Source organism: Toxorhynchites rutilus, chromosome 3, assembly GCF_029784135.1.
Source record: "Toxorhynchites rutilus septentrionalis strain SRP chromosome 3, ASM2978413v1, whole genome shotgun sequence".
Lineage (NCBI taxonomy): Eukaryota > Metazoa > Arthropoda > Insecta > Diptera > Culicidae > Toxorhynchites > Toxorhynchites rutilus.
In genome coordinates, this window is record NC_073746.1 from 11,273,763 (window position 1) to 11,293,476 (window position 19,714).

General features: G+C 38.7%; 1 protein-coding gene and 1 pseudogene across 1 annotated transcript; both read left to right on the forward strand.

Annotated features, from left to right (window-relative positions):
* Positions 1 to 1,970: 1,970 nt before the first annotated feature.
* LOC129778228 (uncharacterized) lies at positions 1,971 to 4,633 on the forward strand. The gene is made up of 2 exons (XM_055785005.1): positions 1,971 to 4,514; positions 4,596 to 4,633. Exon 1 carries the CDS (start codon positions 2,434 to 2,436, stop codon positions 3,832 to 3,834), a length of 1,401 nt encoding a protein of 466 aa, XP_055640980.1. The 5' UTR covers positions 1,971 to 2,433; the 3' UTR covers positions 3,835 to 4,514; positions 4,596 to 4,633.
* A 3,400-nt stretch (positions 4,634 to 8,033) lies between these two features.
* Positions 8,034 to 13,656, forward strand: LOC129775958 (replication factor C subunit 3-like; annotated as a pseudogene).
* Positions 13,657 to 19,714: the final 6,058 nt, after the last annotated feature.

Below are 19,714 nucleotides of genomic sequence, written 5' to 3' on the forward strand. Positions count from 1 at the left end.
ATCACGCGAGATAGAAGAGAGACGTCAAGTTGATGCGGTGTATGTCGACTTCGCGAAAGCTTTTGACACAGTCCCACATTTCCTAGTAACGGAGAAAATGAAATGTATGGGCTTCCCTGACTGGATAACGGAGTGGATTTCATCATACCTTTGTAGCCGCACAGCACATGTCGTCGTCAATGCAGCTAAATCCCGCAGCTTTTATATCACGTCTGGGGTACCACAAGGAAGTGTTCTGGGTCCACTGCTGTTCAACATATTCATGAACGATTTGTACTCACTGCTTTCATCGCTCAAGCTCTCTTTTGCCGATGATCTTAAAATATACCGGGTGATTTCATCTCCTTTGGACTGCGTAGTTCTTCAAGATGACATTAACTCAATGCTAGAGTGGTGCTGTGATAATGGGATGCGAGTCAATGAAGGGAAATGTAAGACTATATCTTTCGGTCGCTCTAAAAGCCCCATAGTCTTCCAATATAAAATGGAATTGACGATATTGGATCGCACAACGGCAATCTGCGATCTTGGAGTCACGATAGACTCAAAACTGAGATTCAATGACCATGTAGGCATTATGACTGCCAAAGTTTTCTCAGTTCTGGGTTTCATACGCCGCCACGCGTACGAGTTCAGTGATATCCATGTTCTGAAAATCATGAACTGTTCGTTGGTCCGTAGCATTCTTGAGTACGCTGCTCCTGTCTGGTCCCCCTTCTACGTAGTTCACAACCTGAGGATTGAACGGGTGCAGAAAAAGTTTATCCGTTTTGCACTAAGACAGCTACCATGGAACGACCCACTGAATCTCCCCCCCTATGCCGACCGATGCAAGCTCATAGGACTGGATACACTATCTGTCAGGCGTACAACGATACAAAGATTGTTCATTTTTGATGTACTTCAAGGAAACATCGACTGCCCTGAGCTTCTAGCTCAGGTGTCTCTAAATATTCCCATTCGACGCTCGAGGAATTCATCTCTACTATCGGTTCCATTCCATAGGACAAACTACGGCTACAACAACCCGCTAGATTCATGTATTCGTCTGTTCAATGTTGTATGTGATGTTTTCGATTTCAACTTGACAAAGAACGCATTTAGAAATAGAATTAACAATTACATCTAGTTTATAAGTAAATAATTCAGTCTGTACTAATAGAAGACGGTGTTGAAATAAATAAATAAATAAAATGTTCTTGAAGGATTTGGGAAGTGATATCAGCTAACCCCCTGACGAGAACAAGGGAGGAATTGGTTTAGGTCTCTTCTTCAATATTTTTGTAAAAGACCAAAAGGGTTCATAGTGGGATGGAATTTGTTGAAGTTTTCTCTGAAATTCCTTATTCATAAGATCTCCAATCCTTTCCCGGATCACCCTGGTCAGATTATTGGAAGAAACTTTTTTATCACGGTCGCCAGTACGCTGGTATTGGCCCCGATAAGCATTCCAATTACGTATTAAATATTTCATTTTTTGGCGCCGATAAACATTCCTAATACGTATTAAATATTTCAGTTGCCGAGGAGTGAGGTATAGGGAGAACGTTACAAACAAGGCATCGAAGCGCCGAAAATGCGAGCTAACCGTCAATTCTTTCTAGACATCCAATTTTTGTCCACCAACCCTGCACATGCTCGTTTTCTTCTGTCAAAATCGAATCTTTTTCTCATTTGTTTGATCAGCTCCACGAACAAAACTGCGACGAATATCCTTTGAAATGATTTGCCTTTCGCTGTCCATTGTTCTGATAATTTGTTCTGCTGCTATTCCAACCTAAAATTCTTGTCGTTTTTCAAAAGATCTAAGGTAAATGATTTTGGTTTGTCCAGTCGAAAATATGATCATGGTTTGTCCACTTTTTTGAATGCTCTAATTCAGCACACCTTTGTCAAATCCGGTATTCGAATGTTTCAAAACATATAAATAAAATTACACAATGACCGGGAAACAACAGATTGGTTCGACAACTCGCAAGCAGATCGGACAAGTTATTAATCGATCCAACAAAGGTGTTTTTTTCACATCGAATAATAGTGTGCTTTTTCATCGGTTGCGCTTGCGAGTGTAGCGAAATTTAAAGTGGTGCGCGCTGAGGATCCAAATCAGACACATTCATCACACACGCCACACAGCCGCGGCAAGTAGAAATTTATTTTTCTTTTGTTTCCCTATCATTCCTTCTTCCTTCTGTGCACGATATACACCATTGTTCAACTTTGTGTTAACCAAATCGGCAAACGTTGGCATTAGGGGTGATCATTATTTCTTATATACCGTTGAATTTTTATTGGAACTTTTTTTCATTTTAGCATTTTATTTGACATAAAATAAATCATAACCTTATAAAAAATATTTTTTTTTTCACTCATTTATTTATTTTGAATCATTATATTCTGTTCATATCGAACAGTTGACCGATTTTTTTTTATATGGCTGAGGGCGGGAAGGATCCCCCATCGACGCCATTGAATATTTCCGATACCGATCCTCCTCCTGAAGAGCAGGAAGATGAAGCAGAAGTTGAGGAAGAAACTTCTGTATATGAAGTTGGAAGTTCCGAAGATGAGGACATTGACGAAAAACAGGATTTTCGTCCAAAAGAATACCATGAAGGCTCCAAAGGCCCATTCATTGTATACTTTAGACGAAAATCTAAACCTCTCAATGTCATTCGTATCTCGAAGGAACTTACTCAGAAGTTTTCTGCAGTTACCGAGATTACACGGATGGGGCCAGACAAACTACGAGTTGTCGTCTCAAGCAGGACCCAAGCGAACGAAATCACGCGCTGCGACCTCTTTGCGATTGAGTATCGCGTATACGTGCCCTGTTGCAACGTCGAAATAGACGGCGTAATAACCGAAAAGGGTTTGACTCGAAAAGAGATTATCGATGGTGTCGGTCGCTTCAAGTACTCTTCACTAAAAACTGTGAAGATTCTTGCATGCGATCGACTGAAATCTGTGTCACAAAATGACAAAAATGACAAAAGGGTTCTCAATCGGACAAACTCTTTTCGTGTTACTTTTGAGGGTTCCGCCCTTCCAAACTACGTTGCAATAGGTGCACTTCGTTTACCTGTTCGGTTGTTTGTACCCCGGGTAATGAAATGCAACAAATGTATGCAACTCGGTCACACGACCGCCTATTGTTGCAATAAAAAACGTTGCGCAGATTGTGGAGACAGCCATGATGAGAATCCTTGCGCGAAAGAGCACAAGTGTCTTCATTGCGGCGGGACTCCTCATGATCTTATCCAATGCCCGGTGTACAAACAACGAGGGGAGAAAATCAAGCGTTCCTTAAAGGAACGTTCCAAGCGGACTTATGCAGAAATGCTTAAGAATTCCGTACGAACGAATCAGGACAATCCCTACTCCATTCTGCAGAACGACGAGCCTGTTGCTGACGCTCCCAATGCAGGAAGTTCCGGTACATCGCAGGGTGCCGTCAGGAAAAGAAAAATTACTTCTTTTCCATCACTCCCCAGAAAGACGACCGAAACTTCCCAAGTTGGAATGAAAACTCGAATTGAACGTGCTGAGAATAGACCGAAGCAAGTACCTCCTGGTTTAAGCGGTTCTTCTACGCACCAGGGGTCCTCAGCACTTCCCGGAGCAGCACCCACCCCGTCTGTTCCATTTTCGCGGTCGAGGCAACAGCCACAATCTGGTTTGCTTGCGCTTTCTGACCTGGTGGACAACATTTTAAATGCTTTAAATATAAATGACCCTCTTAAAAGCATAGTATTATGTTTGCTTCCGATTGTGAGAACATTTTTGAAAGAAAAATGTGGTTTTTTAGCAGCGTTCATTTCCCTCGATGCCTAATTCAGTGCAAGAGGTCAAGGATTTGACCACTGTAATACAGTGGAATTGCAGAAGCATCATCCCTAAACTAGATCAATTTAAATTTTTAGTTCATAGTTCTAACTGTGATGTATTTTCCCTCTGTGAAACATGGCTTTCTTCAGCCGACGAGCTGAATTTCCACGATTTCAACATTATTCGCCTCGATCGAAATGACTCGTTTGGTGGCGTACTATTGGGGATCAAAAAATGTCACTCCTTCTATAGAGTCACTCTCCCATCGATGACAGGCATTGAAGTTGTCGCTTGCCAGACACAAATCAATGGCAAAGACTTCTGCATTGCCACGATATATATTCCTCCAAGAACCATGGCCGGCCGCCATCAGTTTTTTGATATCATCGAGGCATTGCCGGAGCCGCGGCTAATCTTAGGTGACCTCAACTCCCATGGAACAGCATGGGGGTCACACTACGATGACAGCCGTGCCACGTTGATTTATGATCTGTGCGACAACTTCAACATGACAGTTTTAAATACAGGGGAAGCAACTAGGATAGCCAACCCTCCTGCACGGGCAAGTATGCTAGACATATCACTTTGCTCTTCTTCGTTATCCCTGGATTGCACGTGGAAGGTAATCCAAGATCCCCACGGTAGTGATCACCTGCCAATAATTTTATCGATCGCCAATGAATCAGGTTCTCGTGAGTCAGTCGATATTGCGTATGACCTCACGAAAAATATTGACTGGAGAAAATTTGCAGAAACAATATCTGAAGCACTTGTTTCAATGCATGAACTTCCTCCACTCGAAGAGTATAACTTTATATCGAGTTTGATTTATGAAAGCGCACTTCAAGCTCAAAAGAAACGTGTTCCTGCTACCACTTTCCGAAGTCGTCCTCCATCACTTTGGTGGGACAAGGAGTGTTCAAAGGTCTACCTTGAAAAATCATCCGCTTTCAAAAAATTCAGGAAAACTGGATTAGTGGAATGGTTTCGAAAGTACCAAGCTCTAGAAGCCAAACTAAAAGGTGTGATTAAAGCAAAAAAGCGAGGATATTGGCGGAAATTCGTCAATGGTTTGTCAAGGGAGACAGCTATGAGCACTCTTTGGAATACGGCTAGGAGAATGCGTGGCTGGAACCATACAAATGAAAGTGAGGAATACTCTGACCGTTGGATTTTCAAATTTGCAAGAAAGGTTTGTCCCGATTCCGTTCCTGCACAAAACGTCGTACGCGACATTCCGCTCCAATGCGATTATGAGAATTTTTCGATGGTAGAATTCTCAATTGCCCTCCTCTCATGTAACAATTCAGCTCCGGGGTCGGACAAGATTAAATTCAACTTGTTGAAGAATCTTCCTGACTTGGCGAAACAGCGTTTGCTGAACTTGTTCAACAAGTTTCTGGAGCTGAATATTGTCCCGCATGACTGGAGACAAGTGAGAGTGATAGCCATACGAAAACCCAACAAGCCGGCTTGCGATCACAACTCGTATAGGCCGATTGCAATGTTATCCTGTATTTGTAAATTGTTAGAGAAAATGATTCTACTTCGTTTGGACAAGTGGGTTGAAGCGAACAATTTGCTGTCAAATACGCAGTTTGGCTTCCGCCGAGGTAAAGGGACGAACGATTGTCTCGCGCTGCTATCTTCTGAAATCCAAATCGCATTTGCTCGTAAAGAACAAATGGCTTCCGTTTTTCTCGATATCAAAGGGGCATTTGATTCAGTTTCCATGGAAATTCTCTCAGAGAAACTTCATAATCGTGGACTTTCGCCAATTCTGAATAATTTCCTGTACAATTTACTCTCAGAAAAGCACATGTTTTTCAATCATGGCAGCTTGAAATCTTCTCGATACAGTTTTATGGGCCTACCACAAGGCTCCTGCCTAAGCCCCCTCTTGTATAGTTTTTACGTCAATGATATAGATGATTGTCTAACTAGAAACTGCACGCTGAGACAGCTTGCAGACGATGGAGTTATTTCCATCACCGGTACTAATCCCGCCGTTCTGCAAAAATCCTTGCAAGATATCCTGAACAACCTGTTCACGTGGGCTCTCAAGCTGGGTATCGAATTCTCTACGGAGAAAACCAAAATGGTCGTTTTTTCTAGGAAGCACGAACCCGCCCAATTCCAGCTTCACCTATCTGGCAAAGCGATCAGGCACTCGATGTTTTTCAAATACCTCGGAGTATATTTTGACTCTAAATGTACCTGGGGAATACACATTGCGTATTTGAAACAGAAATGCCAGCAAAGAATCAATTTTCTCCAAACAATAACCGGAACATGGTGGGGCGCCCATCCAGGAGACCTCATTCAGTTGTACAAAACAACGATATTGTCAGTGTTAGAATATGGCAGTTTTTGCTTCCGATCAGCTGCCAGGATTCATATTCTCAAGCTGGAGAGGATACAATATCGTTGCTTGCGTATAGCCATGGGGTGTTTGCGTTCAACACATACGATGAGTCTCGAAGTCTTGGCAGGAGTACTCCCGCTTACTCTTCGGTTCACAGAATTATCCTACAGATTTCTCATCCGTTGCAAGATCATGAATCCATTGGTGATTGATAACTTCGAAAATCTACTCCAACTGACTCCTCAGTCAAGTTTTATGTCTTTATACCATGAGTACCTTACCCATGAAGTGCACCCTTCACCGGGCATCTCCAACCAAGATTGCTTCCCATACTTTTGCAATTCCTCTGTCAATTTTGATCTGTCCATGCGACAAAAAATCCATGGAATCCCAGATCATCTACGCTCCGATTCTATTCCGCCGATATTTTCGGCAGAATATGGGAAAGTTAGATCTGATAAAATGTTCTTTACTGACGGTTCATTCATAAACGGGTCCACTGGCTTCGGCATCTTCAATGAAAATTCCAGTGCCTCTTTCAAACTCAAAGATCCTTGTTCCGTGTATGTCGCTGAACTGGGTGCGATATACTACGCACTAGGGATCATTGAAACACTGCCCATCGACCATTATTTTATTTTTTCAGACAGTCTCAGCTCAATAGAGGCAATCCGCTCAATGAAAGTTGATAAACGCTCATCTTATTTCCTAACAAGAATAAGACATCTATTGAGTGTTTTGGTCGAAAAATTATTCAAGATTACCTTAGCATGGGTTCCCTCTCATTGCTCGATTCCGGGGAATGAGAAAGCGGACTCGCTAGCTAAGGTGGGCGCTTCAGAAGGCACACTTTTTGAAAGGCAAATTGCCTATAATGAATTTTTTCACATTCCTCGTCAGGACACACTCGTTAGTTGGCAGCGCATGTGGAGTGAAGATGAGTTCGGTCGTTGGTTACACACGATTATCCCTAAGGTTTCGACGAAAGCTTGGTTTAAGGGATTGAATGTAGGTCGTGATTTCATTCGCGTGATATCTCGGCTTATGTCCAATCACTACAACCTAAACGCGCATCTCTATCGCATTGGGCTCGCAGCAAACAATCTTTGTGATTGTGGCGATGGCTACCACGACATCGAGCATGTTGTCTGGTCGTGTATCCGGTTCCATGCTGCTCGCTCTCAGCTCTCTAGAGCACTGAGAGCAAAAGGCAGACAATCGGATATCCCCGTCCGGGATATCTTAGGTAGCCGTGATCCTGATCTTCTGCTTCATCTATACCTGTTCCTCAGAAACGCCGATGTCAACGTTTAATGATGTTTCCTTCGTTGTGTCCCTGTTTCATATCCCTCCTATCCGATCTATAAACTTTTACTTAGTCGCGGCAATACATACACACACTCTTTACAGATACACGGGCCAAAGATTGTGCAGTCCACTGATCATTCAACAAGAGCCAAAGGTTGTATCGCTCATGACAACTCTACACGAGCTGATGTTTGCGCCGGCTAGTGACCATTCTATCCTGGATTCCTCGAGTCGAGAAGACGCACCACGCTAGATATGGGGTACAGACTAGGGGGCGTTGCTGATTAATGGTCAGCTGCATCCCAGAAGGAAGTATCCCGTGTCGGGCACAGGTACAGAGCATTGGAGACAGCAACATCACAATTACGAAAACACTTGTAATACTAACCTCGAGCCAACCGCGAGTAATCGGTTACATATTACTAACATAGTTATAAGGCAAACATTGTCGAAATATTGAACTCCCGGCTCCGTCAGGTTGACGCCATATGAGCCTTAATAAAAATATATATTTTGGATAAAAAAAAAAAAAATATAAATAAAATTGTCTTTTTCATTAATTACAGTAGTTTTATGGTATATTCTTACGAAATCACATTGGTGTCAATACGCCCCTCATTCGAGCTAACTTTTAATCGATCACCAGATGATTATTTCGCTCGACTTCAGACCTTTTCTGGATTATAACACTTACAAATATTGTAATCACCATTCTTGCACACCATTCGTATCAGATTTACATAGCTAAACCATTAAATTAACAAGCATTTTGATGAATTCATGATCATGAGTTGTCAAATTCAATAATGTTGTTTTGTCCACCAGATTTCTATGACAACCGCTTGGCGCGCTGCACTTTATTTATTGTGTCCTTTGCGCATAGCAGAAATAAATTTTTTCTGTGTTGAGTGTGTTAAGGTTAAGGCTTTTAAAATGCCCAAGAAAAGGCGATATTCTGAAGAAGGCCTAAATTATGAATGGATCAATATGATGACAGTAAATTCAAACAACATCTACTTCAAAAATGGTGGTTTCTAGAGCCGGACAAACCATGATCTTTTTTTTTTGACAAACCATGATCAGAGGTGGTCAAACCATGATCATAATTCATCTTTGAGGAAAATCGTTAAAAAACATAAAAATTCGAATAATTTCAACTCCTTATGGTAGTATTAGCAACTGGAGACTTGGGGCTTTTCAACAAACTCAAACTCGTATCGATTATATGTGTTTTTCATGAAGGATTTGTATTTAGTAGTTGCGTAACTTCACCCCCAATCGTACAAACCAAGATCATTTACCCTACATATTTAATAGCATTGGACATTGAAACAACGTAAAATTCCTCGCAGATATTAGTGAGAATGAGCGAATAAAAATTTTTCAGCTCTTCATGTAACATCTTGAATTCAGGTTTTTCTGCCTGGAACAAACGATTCGATCTGTTGATCTAGGGCAGAACATACGTCGCACCGTCCGACGCGAATCCTTTCAAACGATCCGTGTAAGGAATTTCGTCCTTATGAATCTGATCAATCATTGCATTGTAAATGCTTTTTTGATCAGCAGCACCAAGCGATACTGCGGCGTTAAAGTCGTCATGTACCTTAATGTTGCTTTGTTCAAATGTAAGAAATTTCACAAACGGAAAAAAATCGGTACCAATCTGCACTTTTTGACGAAAATCTGTACTCTGTACCGTACAGAATCTGTATCAAAAATAACGACAAAAATCTGTACCATTCCAGATAAATCTGTAGGTGTTGCAACACTGCTTGCAGCGATTCACAAGCTTCTGTTCTATGGCTTTGACGTCCATGTTCGGCAATCCTCTAACCACGGTCTTAAACGGCTTCTTGAGATTGTAGTCCTGAGGGTAATATTCTGGTTTAGCTGGTATCGGAGGTGCATTCGGCAGGTTGGATGCCTCAATTTGCAGCGATTCCTGTTGGAGTGTCTATCTTTCCCACCAAATGTCCGTCTTTCCCAACTCAATCTTATTTTTGCCGGACACATTCATTTTTCAAGATTTCTGCCGCAAAGACCAATTTTATTATAAAAAAAAACCTAGACTGTCAATTTGTGGTAAGACAGCTATATATTTTTTGTGAAATTCACGAAAAAAACAACTTTTACTTTTAGAATGTCCGTATTTACCACCCTTCTCTACTTTTCGGGCAACCCAATATAACATAGAATGTTATTATTCATTGTCGCCTCAACTCTTTTGTTTCCACTTGCTCTAACGTGGCTTTTATTTCGTTATCTATTCATTCAATTGTTATCCTACCTAGATGTGATTATGTCTGTCAAATCTGTGTTTATTAGCTATACACCAACTCAGTTTTTTTTCTATTCTTGGCTCGCGTGTGAGAAGGCTCATAAACTGATCATAGGTCAATGTTATGAACAATTTTCGATTCACTCTTCCAGCAAAGCAAAGATTCGACGCATTCCTCGCAAAATATTCTAAAATTAGTACCCCATTACGAAGAAAAAAAACCCACAATATAAATTACTTTCGGTATCTTGAAAAACTTGATCTTCTCTTTCACGAACCAACAACCCAAGTTCAACACACGAGTTTCAAGTGACCACGAAGCGAAGCAAGAATAAAACAGCAAAAAAGCGTAAAAAAATCAATTTGTGCCTTTTCGTAGTGAACAGCTGAAGATGAAAAAGTTGAAGAATTAAAAAAAAAGAAAAATACTAATAAAAATTGATAATAATAATAATGAAATCCATACTAAGTATAATAATGGAGGAAACAATGTGTATAAAGTTTAGAAAGTGTTAGATCAATTGTTGAGAGCGTGATTCTGTAGGTGAATGGTACATTGCTGGCGCAGTAAGCGCCAGTGGCAGAATGTAAGAGGTTTGAAACAAGCGCAAGAGATAGATTTTTATTATATCCATTGAAAATACTCAACTCTCACACACAAACAAAAACACAACAATTTCTCCATTCGAATATTGATATCTTGTAGTTCTTTACAAATAGTTTGATATTTAGGTGTAAGCGCAGAGCATCCGTAATTTTAATTAGGTGGGACGGGCGTGCAAAGACGGGCAGACAGCAACATAAATAAATACCAACCCAAAACAAAACAAAACCTATTAAGCTAATGGAATATTTTATAAGATAACGAAAAAAAAAGAACAGAAGAAGATAAGCAGTAAGCAACCAATTGTGGGGTGGAAAAAACAACCAAACTCGACACACAAATGCGTTTCATCTTTGTACTTTCATGTAATATCTATATATTATAATAACGAAATGAACAATTACCATTAAGCTCATTGCTGAACGAACAAAAAAAATACCTATCTTCTACTATACATACCTATACATACACAATGAATCTTCGATAACAAAAAAAAAATACAATTGAAAATGACTAATAATCATGGAATCACTACCAGGAGTAGGAAATCATACCCTCGAGGAAACAATATTTATACAGAGCTTAACATCTCGAATCTCCAACGGAATAATTGGTACTTATACTGTAAAAATCGGTTGTAGGACAATTGTTCGGCATAGTTTGGTGTGTGTTTTTGTTTCGTGGTGTTTTGTTTAGTTTTTATATAATTGTTTAATTTTTCACAAGTTATTTCCAACACTCAATCGGTTCTAATAGAAACACTAGCCTGAAGCGTTGAAACTTTATCTATGAATAATTTTCCCGTTCCAGCAACCAGAGCTGCGATTTGTCGTGAGAATCAAGTGATGGTACTCACAAAAAGATAATCAACTAATTTTGTACGACGATTATCTTTGGTGACCATCTCAAAGTCAGTTCAATAGTGTGAGAAGAGTATTATCACAACACTAACACATGGTGAGCTTCTACTTGACAGTAGAAATCCGAGCTCTTTGGTGAGTGTCCTGTTGCTGAAATGTCAGAATAGAGCGACACTCAAAAGTCTAGCTGATGGTTTGGTGTTTGGCGATATTCACAACATTCGCCTCTTTGTGTTCGTTCTTTACGGCCAGGGATGCCAGATGTGAATGTACAGTTTCATTTTAAATACAATTTGAAGAATATTGTATTTTCAGGCAAGTATTTTCTTTTCATCTTTTCAGATGGCCTTAATGCTTTTAGTGGCACTTCGCCGACTCTACGTAGTATTACACGTGTCATTTGTATTAGTACTTAGTTTGTGGAATGACACGCCTTGATTATCCCCTCTATTGCGGATCCCGATCGGGTTTGAAATTAGCAAAATGATGCATTTTGAAACACGTTCGACTTCGATTTTTTTTTTACCAAATTTGTTTCTCATCGTTGCAACGATGCTAAATTTGTAGACATATTCGCAATTTTACTGCTGTTTGATGTCCTGCCTATCCTGTTGCAGACTTATATTTTCAGTTGCAAGCTGCAGGGATATGGCATTTCTACTCTTTATTTACTCTGGAGGTGATGACGCTTACTTTGACAAAGGCCAACACGAAAACAACAAGTCACCAAGTATTTTTGTATACATTATACATCAAATATTTTTGTGTACAATGGCTCTCTGGGTTGACCGCTACCGACCGCGCCAGCTATCCAAACTGGACTACCACAAAACGCAAGTTACGCATCTGATCAATCTTTGCTCCCAGGGAGACTTCCCGCATGTTCTACGGCCCTTCCAGGCCAGTAACAAAACTCGCATCATGTGTCTGCTGCGGAAACTTTACCAACCGGGCGCGGAACGGCTACGCAATGAGATAATGAATTTCACAACGCCCTCGAACCGGAAGGTGGAAATCAGGAGCATCAACAGTAATTACCACATCGAGTTGAATTCATCGGTTGCCGTGATATATAACAGGGTGGGCGTGTCGAATTTGATCAAGCAAATTGATCCCAGCGTTTAGAGTGAATATGAGACTCGTCTTGTCCAAAGATACCCAGGATGCGCTGAGAAGAACCATTGAAAAGTATTTGTCTACGTGCAGATTGATTTTGTGCGCCAATTCTACTTCGCGGGTTATCCCCGCGGTTAGGAGTCGTTGCTTGAGTAAGAGTGCCGGCTCTATCTTAGGAGGATATTCTTAAAATTTTCTATGTAAGATTGTCATTTGTTTGTTTCTTGAATGTAACAACACTATTTGCATTTCAGCACATTCCTTCGGAGCTAACGAAAAGAATTACGCTATCCTCATGCTGGAAGCTTGCAAGGTTCAACTGTAACCGTTCACGGTCAACTATAAGGTGCCGTAAATCGACAGGCAAATATTCCTTCGAGAAACCGCCAATCAGATTGTCCTCGAACAAAGTCCACAGAAGCTGGAAGTGGTGACGAAACAGCTATACGAACTGCTATTCCAAGGCGTTCTATCGAATGTTATAATCTGTGGATTGGTACCTAATCTGGTTAAAAATTGCGACGAGTCTGAAGACACAAACGTTGAATTTTGCCGGGTACTATGAACACCGGATGCAGCAAGGAAGCAAACATATATTCCATCTGGAATTGTTCGTGGCGCAGTTAATGGCACGGTATTAGAAGTTTCTCAATAAAGCCTCAATGCAAGTGGATGATTTTTAAGCGATTCTTTGAGATCGCAATTTTCTTTCGTTTTATGAAAAAATTAAATTTTTGTGTTCATCACACGTTTATTAACTAAACCTCAATAGTTCTGGTAATGATTAACACAAAATAAAAAAACACGCATTGTCGGTTTTCAATCGGATCGTTTTCATGATCCGCAAAATAATTATGAAATGGTAAATTTATCAATATACTTAAATACCATTTCATTCAAAAACCATTTGGCTGCACCATGTTCATTTGAAAATTATATTTAATGTAACTTTTAAAATCATGACACCATAATATTTTTTATTATATATGTCTGTTCATTTTAACTACAAGAAATAAATATTCGCTCGATTAATCGAACACTGAAAGACAATTGTTCGAATGAATCGAATATTGGCCCCACGATTAATCGATAATCGAATAAACGAAAAATTTAGACATCTTTAACAACAACAACAACTTCTACTTCAACAAACGAATCTAAACAACCGTCGCGATTGTCAAGAATGATTGGAACTGTCTGATCACTCACATTTCTACTACCATCATACGCCACAACCACCGCTCTCGTAACGTAAAGTTGTAAACAGAGCGATCGGTAGTGAGAGGCATTGGAACCTAGGTAGTGCGGACTGAATCAAAACGGCTGTCAAAAAAGATCCAATTGAAATGTCAAAAGAGATCCAACGATCAGGAGTGTTATTTTTCTTATGATAATCAACACTATAAAAGAGGTATTGTTGTCAAGGGCAAAAATAAGTAAAATTATAAAATGAACGAACTACATTTTTCCGTCAATTGTTTAATTAACCATTGCATCTCTAAAAGACCATCTCAGCCTTTCACTGAGCAACGCATTTTTAATGTCCCCTCTCTTTGTCATAACGTTTTTCCGAACGTAATAAAAACAAACAAAGTCAGAGTCACGTAAATGTTTACTCCTGCGATTTGGAAATATTCGATAAAAAGTGGAAGGAAGAGCTGCCAGATGATTTTTAAAAAAGTCTGTAAAAACATGTGAATGTCTGTTAAAAATGTGGAAAAGTCTGTAAAAGTGTGCAGATCTATAGAAATGTCTTTTAACGTTAATTTTCACTTATTCATTAATACTTTGTACATCACGATGCACGTAAGATTGTATTCTGTATATATATATACAGCCATTCCATGCCAAACTAATATAGTGGTTCTCAGCTCTTCGTCAAAAGTGGTAATTTTGTTCTTTATCGCAAAACATTAAACTCGTATTTTTTTAATTTGTCATTAGGGTGCCCATTTCCATTTTAGGGTGATCCCAAAAATCATTTTTTCCACTTTTTCCCAAAATGACTTTTTTCAAAAATTTATAACTTTCGAACCACTCAACCGATTTAGATGATCGACATATCAAATTTAAGCCAATGAGCTTTAATTGAGAAATATTTAACTTGCATATAATATGGATCCTATTTTTAATATGGATTGAAAGCTGAGAACTTTTGCATAAAATATCTCGATATCAGAGATGCTATTTTTTCGTTTTTGAAATATGATTTTGCAAAACTAATCGATGGTTCGAAAAACAATTTTTCCCCATTTTTCCCACTACAAAAAGTCATAACTTTCGAACTATTGGACCGATTCATATCATCGACATATCAAATTGAAGCTTACGAGATATATTTTTTTTAAAAATATTACTTTTGCGAAAAAATTGAATTTTGTTTTTGTAATTATGGATTGAGTTAGTTTTTCATAGTTTTCTCGGTTAAAGATAGGAGCGCTATATTTTTTTATATTTTTTTATGGAAAGCTGAGGAGTATTTACTTAACATATCTCGATATCAGAGATGCTATAATTATTGTTTTTAAGTTAGAATTTTGTAAATTTAACATGTTTTAAGTCTTCGATCAATATTCATATGTGACTAAACTAGACCTATGCTACTAGAATCCAATCTTCCCGCAAGTGTGAGTTTTGCTTATTGGCTTCAATTTAATATATCGATCATCTAAATCGGTTCAGTAGTTCAAATGTTATGATTTTTTGCAGAAAGTTATTTTTGGACAAATGGGGAAAAATGATTTTTTTTTTAAAATCATATCTAAAAAACGAAAAAATAGCAACCCTGATATCGAGATATGTTGTGTAAAAAATCCTCAGCTTTCAAGAAAAAATATAAAAAAATATAGCGCCCTCTAGTCCAAAGTCATAAAAAAAATAAAAAACGACTACAATCAATAATTACTAAAATATAATTATGTTTTTCGCAAGTTAAATATTTTTTTATAAAAGGCTAGGTCAATTTTATATGTCGATCATCTAAATCGATTCAGTGATTCAAATGTTATTAATTTTCATTTGTCATTTTTGGGAAAAAGTGGAAAAAAATTATTTTTCGGACCACTTAATAACTTATGTGCTGTAAGTGTGTTTAAATGTTTCAACGATCTACACATACATACATACACATACATACACAAACATACGCGTTGTTAATTTTTATAAAACACAGTATTTCTCCGTTGATATATTGGACATCCACCAAGGCTTGCGGTCTTGTCGTTTTTATTTAAAAAAAAATGCAGTGTATATTTTCCATCCGCCATGCAAGGCTATACAAGTTTTAGACCACCATGAACCATGTCTGTCGTAACAATATCGAACAGTAACCCATATTTCGTCATAAGCAGACACGAAAGCAAATGTAAGTTGTTGAAAATAGAATGAAAATTTTTATTCGATGTTGTTTAAATACATAGGTTGCATAGTCCTGACCCTAACTTCACTATTTTTCAATAAATCTCCTTGCATTTCAGCAAAACAATCTTGTCTAGAACAGAAAATAATTATCAGAGACGATTTTCGTTCAAGATTTTTCCTTACCTGCAGAGAATGCAACTGTTCATTAATTGTGAATAACCGTATCCTCTTTTTCGTCTGCAATGATGTCAAGGCAAAAGTACTTATGTGTATGAGTTCCAAACATCATACACACCAGATGGGCCAACAAGAAGGACTGCGGGCCGCAGGTTGAGTATCGCTGGTCTAACGTCATGTGTATTGATATATACTAAATATAATAACTTTTCTGTATTAAAACTATGGAAAAATGTCATATGGTGAGTCAAATATTTTTGATGTGATGAATAGATGTGATGAATGTTTTACAGATATGTCTGTAAATTTACAAACATATTTGTAAATCTGGCATCTCTGGTGGTCTGAGAATGTATTGCAAGAAATCGCTTGAAAACATGCAAGAATTTGCTTGAGAATGAAGTGGATTGAGTCCGCACCACTTAGATTGGAACCAACCGTAATTTGGTTAGGTGTCAGAAACAAAATAGTGAGTATCACTACTGAATATTTGGATCTCACGTGCCGTGAGAGGAATTGAGTGACTATGGTCAGCTTTTTTGTGACATTGACGGTGATGGATTGCAGCTCTGCCAGCAACGCGCGGAGGAGTGGGAGAGGATGAACTTAATGTGACATAGGAGAAGAAGGGAGGGGAGTATGGTCGTGATCAGGGTTGCCAACTATAATTTTCAAAAATCAGGAAAAATTAAAATAAAAATCAGAGAAAATCAGGACAGCTCATATTGGGTTGTCCGGAAAGTTCGTGACGATTTTTGAGAAAACTGAAGCATTTTTACAGACAGATAAATGCACAATTTTGTTCCACAATCATTTGCCATCGTTCATGTAGCTTAAAAATTCTATCCACCCAGAATGTGTTTGCTTTTACATCGAAAACTATTCACGGTATTTTATATGCTGTTCATATAGTTCATATAGTTTTTGCCCTTGAGAATTTTGCAAGGTTCTGAACCTGATCCAAAAATAAGCTGAAAGTGCAATAACCGGTTAGTTGGAAGAACCCTTCCTAGCCCGATTCCGAAGTAATTTGTAGTGTGGTCAAGAAGACAAAAAAGACACATTGACTAATTCTGGACTTTAGTTCTGGATCGTTCTGCTTCTGGATTGGTTTAATTTGTCCACCTCTGAGTAGCACTTGTGTGAATGTATCGACTAGTTGCTTGGTAGAAGCTCATAGTCCAGAATTCTTTCCCAATCCCACCACAGTATATCACACACAGGTCAGTCACAGGGTATGACTTTCTTCGGGTAAATCGGCTTTGAGGTTAGCCAATTTTTTCGGTTACCCAAAATTTTCAGCCGCTCAACACTATTGTAAATGATTCATTTTCACCACCCGTCACGATTTGTTTTTAAACGGCATTTTCATTGCGTTTTTGAAGTGTGTCGCAGACCGCGATGCAATCTATTCAAGTTTTTTTTGGTCAAAATCTGTGGGACCTATGCATTGTAACGACTTACGTAATCAAGTTTCACCAGAACCACATGAACGGTTCTCGTATCCCGAGTATTATTCTTGATCAACGTTTCGATTTGGTATTTATCTGAAGTGGCTTTCCAAACAAGTTTATATAGATTATTCAATTTTATTATTTATAAATGTTCCATATGCCGTTTTGATGTGCTCAGATGTTATTTGCTGCGAAATACAACGCAACCTGTATCTTTTTTGTTTAGTTCTACATAATTTTAAGTGGCTAACATTCTTTCGTTGTTTCCGTTTCTAGTCTATTCTTTTAATCTTCGTTTTATTAGGATTGAATTGAGAGAAAAGTCGTTCAACCAATGTTGAGGAATGTGGAAGATTATCAATTCTGGACTCTCCCAGAAGTGGAAAGGCAGAGTGTTCCCGGAACATTTGATCGCTAATATTTTTTTCAAAAACATGCAGCACTACAGTAAATTACAGAAAAATCTATACTCAGAATTTATCTGCGTTCATAGCTCATATTTTGGACTGAATACTTACTAACCACAAAAGAAAAAATATCAGCAGAGGAAGAATTGAAGATTGTTTTCAAAATTTTATGTTAGTTGGTTCGGTTATATAAATCTTTTTATATAATTTTTTTTTTCTCTTGGGTAATTTTACACTCTGAAGTGTACTCCTTTATCAATAACATTACGGCTACTCTTGCATACACATCATCCTCACTAAGGTAATGTTGTGCCTCAAACTTAATCTTGTTGTAATTCCTAAAATTTGTCAAATATTCTGGTTTCATGAAATTATTCAGTACCGTTTCCAAAATCTTAGAACAATTTGAGTGTTGTGAATATAATTCGAGATTTTCATTCTGGAAGCTCGAAGCTAGGGATTCTAGTGTGTTTATTATGGATATTTTTTTCTGATAAAATGAAAAGTACAAAAATCATGATAAATCAGGATCATTTTATAAAAATCAGGGTGAATTGAGTGTTTGTCAGGGTATCAGGGAACGTCACAAAAAGTCTGGGAAATCCTGAAAAATCAGGAAGGTTGACATCTCTGGTCGTTACGTTACGTAACAACGTTCCATTTTTATTCCTAAATAAATTCACGCGCCTTTGATTTTGGGACCAGTAAGAAGGCACCGATTAATGCATCTCGAATATCGCGTAAATCTACCGGATCATGATTTTGTCATGACTGCTAAACATAAACTAATTCCGTCTGTTATCGCAGGATGCAAAATGAAGCAAGGTCATGCTGAAGCAGTTCAATGCAGTGGTCCAATGTACGTTTCATTTCGTTTAGGAAGGCACTGTTCTTCGAACGATTTTTCTCATGGGATCGATTTTAAAAGGGTGTGCGAGCTGCCTGAATTCTAGATTATTCGATATCAAGGAATAATCAAGCCAGTAATAATAAAATCTCGTTTTAAGAATATCATAGATATTTCTGGTTTAGCATTTTAATCAATTGAATCTCGATGCAATATTAGTTGCTACAAATGCTCCAGGACGTAATGCTTTCAACTGAGTTGAAAATCGGATAGCTCGTCTTCGTCGTCGTGAAGGATATCACTTTGATGAAAAACTCAAAACGATTCCCCTGCATACTCAAATCGTTAACTGATGTGTGGAATACCCTAGCGATCGGTGGATATTCTGTTAAAGCAGAATATATCTAGTCCGCAAACTCCCTAATCGATGAAGCAGAATTAGTACGATATGAGGCTAAGTGGTTTGCTGTTTGAATTAAAATATTAGGTCGATTAGGTCCAGTCCAAACAAATTGAGTTGCTGCTCGACCACGAAGAGTCGACCAAGACGCTTCTCTCCCTTGATCACAACTTCACAGGAACACTCAACTTCCAGCTTCAAGGGTTTTTCCGATGCTGTGGTAGCTTGAAGTGTTATAGGGATTGTTGTGGGTTACCCGAATTCCTTTCTTTTCTGCTCCGAAATGATACTGATATCCGATGCAGTGTCGAACCAGTGTCGCTTCCGACTGCTCACTTCTGCGCATTTCTAGTCACCGTCACCTTGGATGAGTTCCGTTTTCCTGTGGATCTTTGTGACCTACCCAACGCATGACACCACAGTTCCAACAAGGAGATGCTGGACCGGCACCTCGTTGATTTGGGGATCTTGATTCTGGTGATCTTCTCCCTGAACCTTTTTATTCGGACCTCTGGTTTTTGAGTTACGATTTTTTCAATAAAAAGAATAATGGTTCTGCATACGCCTTCAGTCGTAATTCAAAATTGGTCTTATGATAATGAAAATTCTTTTAAATTTGGACCTTTGGTAGTTGCCACCATTGTAGAAGGTTTCAAAAAAAAATCGGCGAGGATCGCGTCAAAATCTGCCGTTTTTTCGGCTGGTTC